This window comes from Stegodyphus dumicola, chromosome 11 (genome assembly GCF_044657685.1).
Source record: "Stegodyphus dumicola isolate Sdum_Otavi_A_Nest chromosome 11, ASM4465768v1".
NCBI classification, from domain to species: domain Eukaryota; kingdom Metazoa; phylum Arthropoda; class Arachnida; order Araneae; family Eresidae; genus Stegodyphus; species Stegodyphus dumicola.
In genome coordinates, this window is record NC_140778.1 from 109,974,384 (window position 1) to 109,989,727 (window position 15,344).

A 15,344-nucleotide genomic window follows, 5' to 3' on the forward strand; every position below is an offset into this window, starting at 1 on the left:
AATTAAAACATATAAAAATCAATTGATGGAACAAGTTAAAACATATAAAAATTAAAAAGCGGAAAATAGTAAATTAGCTCAATTCGAGGTCCACCCTGGCATTTCAAGGGAAATTTCTGGTTGAACGTCGAACCAAGCTAACTCCATTACGCGTTTCACCGAAACAGACAATTAAAACTTTGCGTTACGAAATTTTTTAATTAATTAGATAAATTGTCCTAAAAATTTTTTAGTCTCAATTCTCTGTCCATATATAAATATATATATAAACTTAAAGCATCTAAATTTATTATTAAATTAGAAATTCAAGATAATTTCCTGTATAATATAGTTAATTGCAACCGTGTATAAGAGGTATAACACAATATAAAAAAAATCCAATTTAAAGAAAGAATTCATAGTAGAACAAACTCAAAAAATAAAAATGCGAAAGGAAAAATATACAAAATTACACAAATAAAAATTAATCTCTTTTTATTGAAACTCTAATTCAGAACTCAGCAGGGGAAAATGAATTAAAGCTTCAAAAACGTCGATTAATATGTCCGTCTAGTAATAGAAGAGAGTAGTGTTATGTTCAAGTAAACTAGTCAAGAGGAAAACTATCAAAGAATTTAATAAAAGACAAACTATTTAAAATAAAATCGATTTCATTGCGTTTAAAGTACTAAAAAAAATTGTATGTTTTACATAAGACATGCAACAATTTTACAGGACAAACAGGATAAACAAAAAAACATAAGTTTTATGAATAATATAAATTCACTGATGTTTTCAGAAATTTGCTTAGGACTGTGAATCTTATACTTCATTGTCTTCCGCTTTCCTGAAAGAGAAGAATGTAAGAATAAGAGGAAAAAATCAGAAGTCACTTATTACGTCACAAATAATAGTCATTTTGCCATTTTTCATAGTCATTTTTTGTTATAAGTAATTTTTTATCTATATTTATATGATGTTTAAACACAGATTTTTGAAGAACTAAAAACTTCAGTCTTTTGTTGCCCCGTAAAAATATTCATTCTTTTATTTAAGCTATTTAGTATATTTGATGGAGACAAACTAATTCCAATAAAATTTTTAATTAGGAAACTTTAATAACAAGTGAGGCATTTATCAAACTTTAAATCACTTATTTTTAGTAAAAACTAGGAAAATGTTATTGCTTTAAATACATGAATTTCATGTGTCTGCATATTTTGAATAACTCCTTTTAAATATCTTATTCTATGCGTTTTATTTATTATTTCATAGTATTAAATCACGACAGGATTTAGATTTGATGAGATCTTAAGCTATTTAACATATGGAGCCCTTTATGATGGATATAAGACTTTTTTTTTTCTTAATACGGGATGTAAGAACATTTTTAAATGTGGCCCGGGAGACCTAAGCTCTAGCTTGTGCAGCTTATACGCAAATGCGGCACTGTATTAATTCTTTAACTAGTAGATGTATCGTAACTGTTACGGTGCAACCATGTTTGTAAGTGGTGGCATTTATATTTGCTAGATAGAACGAATTGCTGCTGAAGATTTCAGCTTCAGTTGTTGATGTTTATCTCCACATGAATGTAGATCGAAATTCATTTATGCTCCATTAGTATCAAGCCCGATTCTGGGTCTATTTTGGCAGATGATACGATCAAGCTAAAAGTACACATTGAATTCACGGTCTGTTCACAATCCCATATCTTTCTTTAGGAGCGAAGTCGCTGCATGTTGAACTTAAATTTAATGAAAAACTACTTTTGAGGCTTTTATTTTACAGACTGTTTTTTTTTTTTTTTTTCAATGTATGAAAGCATATAAAATTGTTTTCGCTTCCTCCAAAAGTTTTCACCACACAAATTTGCATCCTGTCAAAATTGGAAGTGTAGCCAGGTTACGTACTACAATACTTGTGGTGGTCTCCGTCTTTTCGGATTAAAGATGTATCAACCTGCATATTGCTGCTGCCCTGATAGCTGACCGCCTAGTAGTGGTGGGGTGAGCTGACCATTAAAGCTTGGTCCAGCTTCGAATTCCGGCGAAAGCAAGCTATACATATTCGTAAGTGTATAGTTTATTTACGGCATAGGGCACACAAAATACTGTCACGTTATTTTCTTCCTTCACGTTCGTACGGGGTTCGTAGATTTGGAGTGAATAACGACGACACTTGATAAAGTATCGAAACACACTTTATTAAGCAATATTAATCAGGACAGATCCAATAACACGTTTTATAGTCGTCGAAGAACTACTATAAACATGCTGGAACAATCAGCGACACAGCCTTCAGTTATCAGGTTATCACGGTGAAGATAGCTTTACTGCAAAGCACCAGAGTGCAGCTCCCGACTCTGCTCGGTCATTCACGGAATTCCACGTACTCTCGAGACTCTCCACGCTACAACTCACGATGCACTCGACGACACACAGAGTACAGCTCCCGACCCATCGGTTCAGACGTTCCCGGAGCTCAACACACTCGACGATGCACTAACCGCGATACACTAAGAGACTCTTTCGATGCACTGGAAGACCCACTCGGCATTCGCTGCCCAGCTGTTAACTCGTTCGACTCCGCATGGACTGACTAACTCGAGACTAACTATCTCGCATTAGACGAGACTCTTAACTAAATCTAATCTAATGATGCTTGCTTGGGCTGCCTTTAGTCGGTCTCCGACTTTTACTGCCTATCTTGGATATTGCCCATAGGGCTTGGCAAATAATAATAATACGAAGGAGATACCTCCAGACCTAAAAATGTGAAGCTGGTACTTTTACTCTTGGAAAGATGTAAAATTTAGAAAGCATCTGGGCAGCGCGGAAAAGCCAGGTGGGCGGAGTTAGCCGACGATCGGTCGAGTGATGGTGAAAAGATGTGATTCGTTGGGGCCATGGGTAGTCACGCTCCCAAGTACTGACCCCGTTAGACGATGCTTGAAAACTGAGTTAAAGATGAGCATGAAAAAGAATTTTTCTTGATAAGTCCCTTCATCTTGAATTTCGGCAATTTCCATCAGATACTGTATAGCTTGAAAACCTAGCATGAGTTTTTCTGTCATGGTTTTAGAGTTCCTTAATTTTTGAATAAGTATCATAAGCTTTTTCATATACGTAAGAACTCCTGAATTTTGGGAGATTGTGTGAAGAGTCTGAAAGTTATTTCCTTTATTTTCTTCTTCGGCGTTATTCTGTAGGATGCTGCTAAAACTAGGTCTTCTATGATCTTGAGTGACTTTAGGTTTCGGGAAATTTTCACCGTTTTTCTCGACACATTTTGCAACAGTTAGGAATTTTTTCAAGTACAAAGCACGCTCTGTTTTTACAAAACCAAAAACCTTACTTACACAATTTGAACTGGAACTTCGAAGCAAATGATAGTATTTCCGGTTGTTGGACGCGATCCTGTGAAATACTCGACTCGAGCCTTCATCGCCATCTGTAACAAAATAGATATTGTTATAATCGATACAAGATATGCTTTTTAAATGAACCTATAGTCAGAGCATAGTACAACAGATCTTATAAAAAATAAAAGTCGACATCAATGAAAAAGTATTTATTAGCAATTTATTGACAGGATTTTTAAGAGTGACTAAGTTTTACTGCTATAAATAAATTATTTCACTTTAATTTAAATATTCCTTACGTAAAATTAATTATCAACACCTCCTAATGTAATTAATTGTTGATTGATAAGTACATCACATCTAAAAATGTTTAAACTGTAAACAAGACTTCCTGTAAATATATACTTTTGAGAGGAAGGGAAGCTGCACCGGGTTGGTTTGGTTAATTACAGCGAAATTTCGAGGGCTATCTAAGGGAAGGAATGCCTTCGTGGAGGACCTTCTAAGGGAAACCAGCTCGTATATATGTTACACATGGAGAAAACACGAAAATGCCTATGCATACAGCTCGTTCGCGGAATTCGAACCTCTGACCGAACTACCGGTGTTCAGCGTAGCCTAAAACATGATGTTTAGTAATATGATGTAAATAAATTGCACTTATGACTGCGAGAACTACGTCAAAAGGCAGAGGTTAACTCGCCAACTTGTTTTGTGAGTTACGACCTGAAGTTCGAAACGAGTTTTAGCAGTTTCACTTGGTTCAGGGGTCACGATAGCCGTATTTAGCTAAGAGCGAGATGCGAGTTCAGTAAATGCTATTAGCGACCGTAGCCAATGCACTCAAATCATCTTCATTTGAGAGCATCCAAAATATATTGCGTAATACTGGACAGCCTTGCAAGCTACAAAGATCTTAACAAGAGTTCACCTGCTGTATCACCTGCTAAAACGTACATAAGAGTCAACAACTGAGAAGGGCGCTGGTCGCCTAGCTCAAAACTTTACAACAGAGTACGAATTTTTGAAGCTTCGCTTTCAGAATGTATTGCAATCCATCTCTGTTTTAGGATATCATATTTTTCAGTAAATTATTATTCAGCGAAATAATATTGCTTACTTGGATACTTATGTATTTTATACAAGCATTCTACTGCATTAGACAGTACAATATTGCTTATGCTTATGCTTTACTTTCACTACAGGAGCCCACCAGCGGCCGAGCGGTAACGTCGCTGAACACTGGTAGTTTGGTCCGAGGTTCGAATCCCGCGAACGGGCTGGCTGCATGGGTGTTTTCGTGGTTTTCCCCATGTGTAACGTGTATACGAGCCAGTTTCCCTTAAAAAGTCCTCCACGAAGGCATCCCTCCCTTAAGGCAGATAGCCCTCGAGTGCTTTGCCGTAATCTAATAAACCAAACCAAACCTACTTTCACTACAGGCATCAACTTCTTAGAGTTTAAACCTGATCGTTCTAACTTGCCATACGGCCATTCATGGTTGTAGAAAAACTTTAGAAGGCTATCACGCTACTCACCCGAAGGCGAAAATAAGAGTCAATTAGGCAATCAGGGGAGATTTAAGGTGGCATGTCAAAGTGGCGTACACTAATATAATAGCAAAAATTTCAATTTTTAATTTTGAATTTAAAATGAAAATCAATTGAGTCCTGATTGGAGAACATAAAACTGCTTAGTGAGAGATTCGAGAGAATATTATCTAATTCTTGAGAATTCAGGGTAGGAGTATCACGGGACCGGTACTAGCCAATACGGTTAGATCCACTGTGGTAGGCATGGTGAGTTCAATTATTTATACTTTGTACAAATAACACTAAAAGTCTTTGCCTGTCCAGGCACTAAGTCCATATTCTTAGTAGTAAACACAAATGCACAAACATGAAATAAATCTTGGTTAAATACTTGGATAAATACTAGGATTAAATGCTTGTTTAAATACTTGAATAAAATAAGTTGGATAAAACTATATACATATTTACAGCTACCACTTTACATTGTGGTGAATTGACCTAGGTCGTTTCACGACGCTTTCCACAGTGGGATCATAGTTCGTAAGTTCTCTCAAAGTATTGACTGGCGAATTCTCCATTTTTTCAAAAACGTTGTGAGCATCCATTAGGATCTGCTCCGGTATTGGTTTAATTTTTAAATCTTCATAAATGATCGTATTTCTAACATACCAAGGCGCATTAACCATCGCTCTTAGTATTATATTTTGCAGGAGGTTAACTATCCTTCGTTCAGTCCTGAACGCGGTACCCCAGGCCGGGGCTGCATAAAGCAAAATTGGTCTAACAAGTGCTAAATACAGAGTACGTTTAATTTTTAAGGCTAAGTTTAGATTTCCGTCCTATGAGATTTTAGAGAGACATGTAAGCTCTATTTGCTTTGGTAACTTGGTTAATTACGTGGTCTTTAAAGCTAAGTCGTTCATCAAGAATCACTCCGAGATTTTACAGTATCGCTTAGCTTAAATGCTAATTGCTTATGCTTATATTAGCCCAGTTGGGCTTTAATAAGCTATATTGATCTCACCCCCTAAGGACAATCAGAATGTCAACTATCAGCTAGTTCCCAGCCGGGAAATCGGAGCGGGTAAGGAAAAGAGGGCCTATCGGCCAAAGTGACAAAGTCCAATCATCAAAGTAACTTAACTCTCACCCCTGGATATTGCTTAGCTAAAATAATTATTATTTTAAAGCCTACAGCTATAAAATAATATCGCTGGCTAATAGAATTAAGTACATCAATGTTATTCTGGTGATTACTAGAAAAATTTCCTTTTATGTAATTATTTCTGCAATTTTGTAAATTTAGTGTTTTCTTCAGCATTTCTAACCTGAAATCTCGCAACGTATCTACGACTGGCTTCGCACCTCACGTGACAAGGTAGTCACGCCCTCCCAAAATCCAGCGGCGCATTTAGCAGAACTAGGCATTTAGAATTAAGTACATCAGATTTCACAGCAGTAACATCGTGATTAAATTTTGTTAAAGCCGAAGTTATATTGGAAAGGAAAAACTGCCATTCCAATCTAACAAATCATAATGCAGGGCTTGTTTTCTAAAAAGGAAGTAATTTTACTGAAACATGCGATACCTGCGTAGCTGCTATATTTTCAACTGGAAACTCACCAGCAGAGTTTTCATTATACGACATGAATATTACATTTAGTTATAATGTAATATTGTATTTAGTTATAATGTAATAGTATCCGGTTCTAATTGCAAACACAAGAAAAATAAAAAGATAGAAGACCTATCATGCATCTATAACCATTAGGAATACACACGAGAATGAAAAATACATGAACATTAACAAAATACAAAACAGTCACCTTGCAAAAATATATTGTACACACTACCAATAAGAAAAAACAGACTCCAGTCAATGCCAAAAATGCGCGATAAAAATATTCTGTTTTAAAAACTACATTTTAAAGATATTCTAAAAATCTTTAAAAAAATCCAATAAAATTATCAATTATTATTATTATTATTTTGAAAAACACTTACTCTTAAATTCCCCCACCCCAAAAAAAATCACACAAGAAATAATTTAATCCAACCTGCATTAAAAAAGCCATAATTTAAAAGAGTAATCCAGTTTCAGCACCGACACACATTGATGAAAACCTTCAGCAAAATATTCTTGAGAATCAATTGTACAGACAAAATACCGACTTAAAAATCCATCTGTGTTGCTCAAAAAATGACCCTAGTAGTACGTAAACTGCAGCTTACTTCATTCGGGTAATTTCTGGTGCACAAGATTAAACCTCTTCCCTACAAATAAATGGACGAAATTCCAACCAATTTTCAAGGCAAGTGCAACGTATGGTGAACCAGTTCTTACTGTAGGTTACCAAATATGGCGATGCTTTATCGCTGGTAGACTCGAGCAGAAGATCATTAGAAAGGCCTAAGAATTACAGTTAATACCAACTTTATTTAAAAACCAACCTTTACTAAAACCAACTTTATTTACGAACATCTCGCAAGAAGCTAAATATTTAAACCTTAACACACACACGAGCCGACGCTATACATTGGCAATGAACAGGCAAAAAAAGGGAAAATTAAAGTTTCGGCGTGGATTTGTGAATCCTTGGTGGTGCTTAGGCATACAACTTCAATGAGCTTTGACTTTATCGTTGGGTTTGCTCCGGCGGTAATATGCACAAAGCGTCACATAAAAATAAAAAATTTTGTGCGAAAACAAATTGTGTTATCAAAATACGACATGAAAATCGCAGGAAAACAAGCCGTCGACTTAGGGACCAAGGCGATGGCTTTCGGAGTACCTTTGCTGAAAACAGCAATTACCTCCACATCTTCGTTAAGAAAGACTGAATAATTAAGAGTTAAGCATGTCTAAAGTAAAAGGAACGAGAACCGTTAAGGGTTTAAAGGAACTGGAGATCGATTAGGAGTCCACACAATGGGACGAAAACTTCTCAAAACTCCTAACTTCGCTTAGGTAAGGGTCAAAGACCTCCCGCCGCAGCAATTGAGGAGAGAAAGAGGTGATAGTTGAGGCGATTTCCTGCACGCGTCGCGTGAATGGAATCGAAAACAGGTCGAAAGAATATGGAACGGGAAAGGTTGTCATGGCAACTCGAAGAGCCGCGGAGTTCGCTAATGCCTTGGCAATGGTCAGGGGGAGGGGGAAAGATGTCGAGTGACCTAAAGAACTGGTACTGTAAGAGGAGCGAACAGCGCGAGGAGAAACTAAGGGGTGCAAACCACGAGTAGAAACGTAGGCAGTGGTGTTCCTGGCGCCTTCTTGCTGAGCATTCGATGAATAGTAATGTAGAGGAAATCTATAAAGTTATCTTTGCAAAGAGCAATTTTACGGCAAATCAAGGTCCAAAGAGGTGTAAAATGTAAAAGTTCAGTTTTGCGATTCGAACTCGCAATCTTGAGTATGGCCTTGCGTTTTACAGCTCGGCTTAAAGTTCAAGTTTTCATCCTCGCGCCATTGGCGAGGGCATATGCATATTTCGCAACAATGTTGCCCCTCACTGCAATGAGGATTTCCGCCATAGAAATGTACTAACTGTCGCATTAACGATAAGGCTTTGAATCATCTTCATTTTAATTACCTTGCTTAGACAGAAATCATGCAGTATTTTCTCATTGATCAGTGTGCAACGTGGCTAAAACATGTTTAAAATTCACAGCATAATTGTAAATATTCAAAGTTTTGCTCATATACGTATATGCAGATTACTACTAGACTGTTTTAATTATTTCACTGCGAAGGTTCCTGCAAATTCACACAGTTTCTTATACTTACCTCTTTTTGCTTAATTTTTATTGCGAGTTACAGAAATATGCCAGAACACGCTCTGCACAAGAATAAAATAGCAAAGCTTTATTTTCCAACGTTATTATGGAAATGAAACTGAAGATAATATAATAGAGGCGGGCACGTTTATTCTAATTGGTTATGTTTTAGTGCTATGACATCAAATTCGTTATTTTTAATGACTTTCCTAAAATTTACAATCTTGAAAAATCAAACCAGAGCATAATAATAATAATATCTCAATAATTTAGAAAGTATAAGAGAACTTTTAAGTCAATTCAATATAAAAACACCTGAGGCTTTTCAAAGCTCTGTTAGAAACAGCTGTTCACTATTGTTTAAGTAGAATATATTTAATTTTAAACAAAAATTCGAAGTGGCTTAGAAATAAGTTGAGCTTGTCACTTTTTTTATTTAATAAATTTGGTGGTAGGGTATAGAATGTAAAGTATGTGATAGTTGCATTACTAAAAAAATATCCTCATGTTTTTTGCACTCAAAATGTCCTGTAGATATATACACTATATAAATTTTAAGTATCAAATCTTCAACAATACCTTTCTATCTTGGTACATACCTCTGGATACATATTCCGTACTGGGAATTCTTTAATATGTGTGTAGGGTACACCAGCTAGAAGACCAACAGTAGAATCGCAGTTTTCTCCGTCTTCTGTTATAGCTTCTGGGCAGACAGCTCTGTGACCCATATATGGCATTTTTACTCGCCCCATTACACCCAGTGTCCGCATATTTAATCTTTGGACATCTTCTAATAGAGCTGAGGAAAAATATTTAGTGTTAAAGGTTATAAAATTTGAATTTAATAATTATTTTTGTAAAAAAATAATGCATTGATTTTATCTAGAATAAATAAAGAATTTGACTTCGTTTTTCACCGAAATATACAAAAACAGATTGAGTTTTTAGTGAACATTTTATCTATTAATTGCAATTTGTTTGTGTAAAGGAATTGGTACTTACAGAAACAATTTAGTAATTAGTTTAATCAGTTTTCTAAAAGAATCAGACCTTAACTCTTCTAAAGCCATCGCCACTCGTATGAAATTCCTCTTTCTAGCAATGATTTAATAACAGTTAATATATTTGATAGATAGTTTGTCGTAAGCAAAGGAAAATTTAGTTGCTCAAAGTAAACAATTCTTATCCTCAAATGTAAAATAATTATACGTAGAAGCAGTAAATTTATTAAAATTTTAAATAACAGCGAAAACTAAAAGAAACAATCTGTAGAAGGGGAAACATTTGTAGCCATTTGATAAGTATTTCACCAACAAAAGGGAAATTTCTAGTAATTCTTGTTTTTAGAATTTATTTTTAATATTGTCGAAATCTGCGGGGTTGTGGATTACGAGCAATTGATGATAACACTTGATGAAAAATCAAAACTCAATTTATTTGCCAGTAAACACTATTACACAGGACAGTTCGAGAGACAGTTTAACAGTTGTCAAAAAACTACGATAAACACGTTGAAACAATCAGCAACACAGCCTTCAGGCTTCAGGGTAAAGGCAGCTTCACGGCAAACCACTAAAGTGCAGCTCCCGACTCGGTTGATCGCTCCAATGCGTCGACCAAGCGTCCAAGCGATCGCTCTGAACTCAAGACACTACACACTTTCTTTCAGGGCAGGCAGGGCATATGTAGCTTTAAATTACCTTCGAGAATATTCCCGAGAAAACAACTAAGAATGTGTTCTAGAATGTTCTCGCTCCATCTATGGCATATCGCCGATTTTGACGGCAAATTAGAGATTTCGTGTTAAATCTGGCAACCCTGCCTTTCCCTGTCACTTTCTGGCAAATCTAACACCGCTTTGCGGGGAAGCTATCTTGCCGCAGCTGGGCATTTCGCAACCATATTTTATTTTCTAAAATTTTATTGGCTAATTCTTGTTCTTCAGTCATAATAAAGCAAATTGCTACCTTGTATTTAGCTCTCATTTTTCTCAAATATTGTACTACTAAAATGTATTTCTTACTGCATGGTAACTCTTTATTTATAGCGTTAAAAATTGGTCTCGTAAATATAACAATTTCGAAAATAAATATTTCAATTACTTATACAGATAATCTCAAAGCACGATGGTCTTTAACCCAAATATATAGGTTCACTAACAAATTACCTAACAGCCCTTTTATCCCAAATAAATAGATTCATGAATACATTATATAACTGGCCTTTCATCCCAAATAAATAGGTTCACGGACAAATTATCTAATAGGCCCATTATCCCAAATAAATAGGTTCGCGGACAAATTATCTAACAAAACATATCACAGGTGATGAGCAGTATATTTCAAGTTAAGAATATTCGAGTCGGCAACAAATGATTTTTCAAAGTTGTTTTAAGGTAACCTCGCAATATAGAATTATCCCTCAGGTACTTCTGGAAATATAATTTTAATATTTTTGGTTTTCTTAAATCTCATGAAAAAAAACTTGACAGTGAGTAATTTGCAAAACTATGAATTCGACCGAGAGGAAATTATGGCCTGACATTATTTGAGGACTTTGACGTTAAGGATGTTTCATTATATATGACACTGTGTCTTTAAGTAAATCCAACCTTGGAAGTTAACAATGAAGGCGTGAAAGATTTACTAGATCATCATAAAAGTCAATTTAATATGAAAGATTTGGAGCAAGCAGCCTGAGAAGCCGCTACAAAAGGCGATTGAGGAGGAAATGTCTTCAGAAAAGACGGAAGATGATCCTAACTCTTTGGTTCACGAAATATGTAATAAATGAAATAAGATGAGAAGTTTTCACGCAGCCCTAATATGATAAAACAGCAGCATCTACAGTATAAGCATCAAAAGCAATGATGTTTTCACGTTAGAAATATACTAAAACTTCGACAAAAACAAATAATTAACAAATATTGAGTGAAATAGCATCCAAATAAATGTCAAGCAATGCCGAATGAACCTCAAAGACAAATAAATAAATAAAAAAAAAAAAAAAAAAAAATCTGATGTGTACACCACATGACTTCCTTGTACGGAATATTAAATTATAAGCATTTTTTCTTGCATTTTATTTAAACTTATTAGAATGAAGTAAACCTACTTCGCCGCCAGCGCATAAACCACAATAGAATAAATGCATTCTTTAAAATTCACTTTGTTTACCATAGCGACACTCTGGCGCTAGGTTTACTTAACAGTATTATATTTCATTCATATTATAACTCAGAATGCACTAAATGTATATCATTTAAAGAATTATCTAATCGTTGCCACATGTTCTATTCAAATACTATAATAAAGCTAGAACTATGTATAAAAGAAATTAAACAAACAAAACAAAACAGAAACAGTTTTTCACAGATGATTGAGTATTTCTCATTCAATTAATTCAGTTCTCACTTCGCGAGAAGGTAAAAATACATAAAAACTCAAAATATCTATATTAAAAATTACGAAGTAAATCTCAAACGCTTATTTCCTCGAAAAAATTCCAAAAAGAATTAAGCATGATTTAATTAGCAATAATAAATGAATGCGTTATATTTGTTGTTGCGAAGCTAAGTTTCTCTAGATTGGCAACAAATCCACTAGTCTCATGTTTCAAATGTAAACATCAATGGCCGCCATTAAAAACAGGCTTAGCGGCACTTAAACAACTTTAAAATTGCTGATAATTCTAAAAATATTGCACACAGATTTACTAAAGGCATAAAATCCTTAACCGGAAGATAATAACAACATAATTCAATCATTTTTAAAGCAAAAAATGTACAATTTACAAACATATAAGAGTAAAGAAACTGAGATCACTGAGCCCGGTAACAGAGTGGATATATATATATATAATTATATTTATATACGTTTGGTGCGGCCGATTGCAACCAAAATGCGAGGTGCACATCTACATGTTATAGCAGTCCTATATACAAAATTTCAACGTTCTGAGGCTACTCGTTTTTTAGTTATGCGAGATACGTACGTACATACTTTCGTACAGATGCCACGAAAAATTCTCTTCATAATTAATTTTAAAGCAGTTTTATAATTTTTTTGAAGGAAAAGAGTATTTATTCTGTCCTTACGTACAGATATGATGCAAAAAATCGTTAAATTGCATTCGATAGCGGTCAAAATGGATATTTTCGTTGAAATATGCTGCCTGAAACTTTTCGCGATTACAATACTCCCTTTTTACTTCGTACAAGGAAGTAAAAAGAACACGCCTAAAGAAAACAGTTGCCAGATGTTTTTACAGTAACGGGGAAGAGGAACTTTTCATCCAAACAATGTCACTCTTTCCTTTCTTTCTGCTTATCACATTCCAGTTATACTTGCCTTTCTCCTTGGAAAAGTACTATAAATGAAGTTTTCATCATCTTTTATGTGCTTAATATCAAGTTTATCTTTCCTGGTCTTAACAATTTTCATTGATATTGTGTTATAAACTTGTGCACAAAGTACTACTGTAAAGTTTAAATAACCAATAACCTGTATATGAACGGATAAATCCATTCCTAAGGGGAAAACTATTTCAATTTATAATACTTCCGAGGAAGAACAACTTTTATTAACGAATTTAATTTGCGAATCAAGGTTTCAATGTGTACTTATTTTACAAACCTTTGCTTTGCTTTTGATAAAATGCATTATTTATGCTTTTTCTCTATGAAGAATTCATTTGTCTCTCTTCAAGGTTTAGTTACAAATAATGTCTATGTTTTTGTCTTCATGTGTTCACGTAGAAAAGCAGCTTCAAGTATTCAGGCACAAACCGCAATACTCGGCGCGTCAAATGCATAAAAATGGTATTTGCTTGATCTGCAGCCTTCATGTGTTAAAATTTACTTTATTTTACTTACGGAAACGAATCTATATACATCTCTAAGCACTTAGAGAATTTGTAGAATTTTGCTCTGTTTGTCACCAGGCTAAATGGCATACCAGATGAACAAAATTTATTTGTACAGTGCACCCTCGATTATCTGGTTGCGGATTATCCAATTTGAGAATTATCCGTTCATACACTCAAAGCTATGAGCGAGAATGTGAAAAAAAAAATTGCACAAGTCCGAGCATGCTCTAAAACCGCTAAATTTCGTTTAGTTTCAATGATTACCTCATACCAATTGGTTTTGCATCTGCATAGTTGAAACCATCACTTTTGGTTAAAAGTGTGGGATGTTTTTGTTTCGTTAGTATTTTCTTCTTATTCTTTTAAAAACTGATTTAAAATTTAAGAACAAAAAACTATAATAAATAATAAAGAATGCTTTTCAATTACTAAACGTAAAAAAGTTGTTTTATCATTAAAAAAAAAAAAAAAAAAAAAAAACTTGTAATTGTAATTGAAAGATTTGAAGACGGCTAACATACAGTAAAGCAAAGCTTGCCGAAGAATATGGAGAATGCAATGACAAAATAACTCCTCGAAAAATACGCAGTGAAATTTGACATATATCTAAACGTCCTCAAAAATGAAATAAAATTTATAATTTTCTTTTTAGTCCAAAGGAGATTTGTCCCTGAAGGACTATTGTTTTCGTTTTGCGATTTTGCCACCAAATGTTAGAGTCCTGCATTATGTTCGAAGAAATTAAATAATGAAAAATCTGCATAAATGTATGTACAACGGTACACAGAGCCTTCGAATTTTGAATGACGTCATCCTACTGGGAATATGGGCATGTGGAAACCGAAATTTGGAATTTGTTTTATTACCGATTTCATATTTTGTAAATCTTTAACGAATTTTTGATTAACAAACTCAAGGATTTTAAAGCGAATAATGGCAACGTTGAACAGAAAAAACATTATTTATCTCCAGCGCGTTAGAATGCGTATCGGAAATTCTAAAGATATGCTCAATTTAAAACTATTTTGCGATATTGCTCTTGAAATGAATTTTATGGTTTAAGTGCGAAGAACGTGATATTTAATAAATAAAGGAACAGACAAAATGTTAAATAAACGCCCCTTTAAACATAATTTAAAATGATAGTTTGGATTAGCCGTGCTTTTCTACTACCTGTTGTTGTTGTTGCAAGGGGTGAAACCCCGGCCCCCCAGGTCGGAACAAGTTCAGCCATCAGACCATAACAGGGGCTAACCTGTCAAATAATGACGCAGAACAGAAATCTACTATCGGTGATCTACTTCTCCGGCAATGGCCTGAATAATCGAAAGTACAGTCACTGTATTTCAGATAGTTTATTGATATTTAAGAAAAAAATCTGATGCGGATCTCATGACTTTATTTCCTCGAATTTCATTAGAGATAGATTTCTCATTCAATTAATTCATTTGTCACTTCGTGGCATGGCAAAAATACACAAAACTTAAAAATATCTTCATTAAAAATTGAAAAATATAGAAAAACATAAAAACAATTAAAAAACAAAACAACTAAAACAATTTAAAAAAAATTGCAATTAAATTTAGAGTTTCTACGCAAAAACAAGCAATTCGGCTAGCAAGCAAGAAGGCAGATTTTTCGGTGCACAAAACTAAAGATTTTGTTTTGGTCCCACTCGGCAAAAAGACACTGATGGTGCAGAACATACATAATTCAATATTCTGCTAAGTCTCAAATGCAAACAAATATGGTTGCTATGGTAAAAAAAAGGCTTACCCGTACTTAAAAAAACTTTTAAACTGTTGCTAATTCTACAAATATT

The 15,344-nt window shown here is 34.5% G+C and overlaps 1 protein-coding gene across 1 annotated transcript in view; it reads right to left on the bottom strand.

Moving 5' to 3' along the window:
* Positions 1-597: 597 nt before the first annotated feature.
* Positions 598-15,344, bottom strand: part of LOC118183990 (uncharacterized) — a 34,958-nt gene continuing 20,211 nt past the window's right edge. The window contains exons 3-5 of the mRNA XM_085827088.1: positions 9,253-9,455; positions 3,341-3,432; positions 598-826 (exon numbers count right to left, since the gene is read on the bottom strand). Of these exons, the coding sequence (XP_085683214.1) occupies positions 802-826; positions 3,341-3,432; positions 9,253-9,455 (320 nt within the window). The 3' untranslated portion in view covers positions 598-801. The remainder of the gene's footprint in view (positions 827-3,340; positions 3,433-9,252; positions 9,456-15,344) is intronic.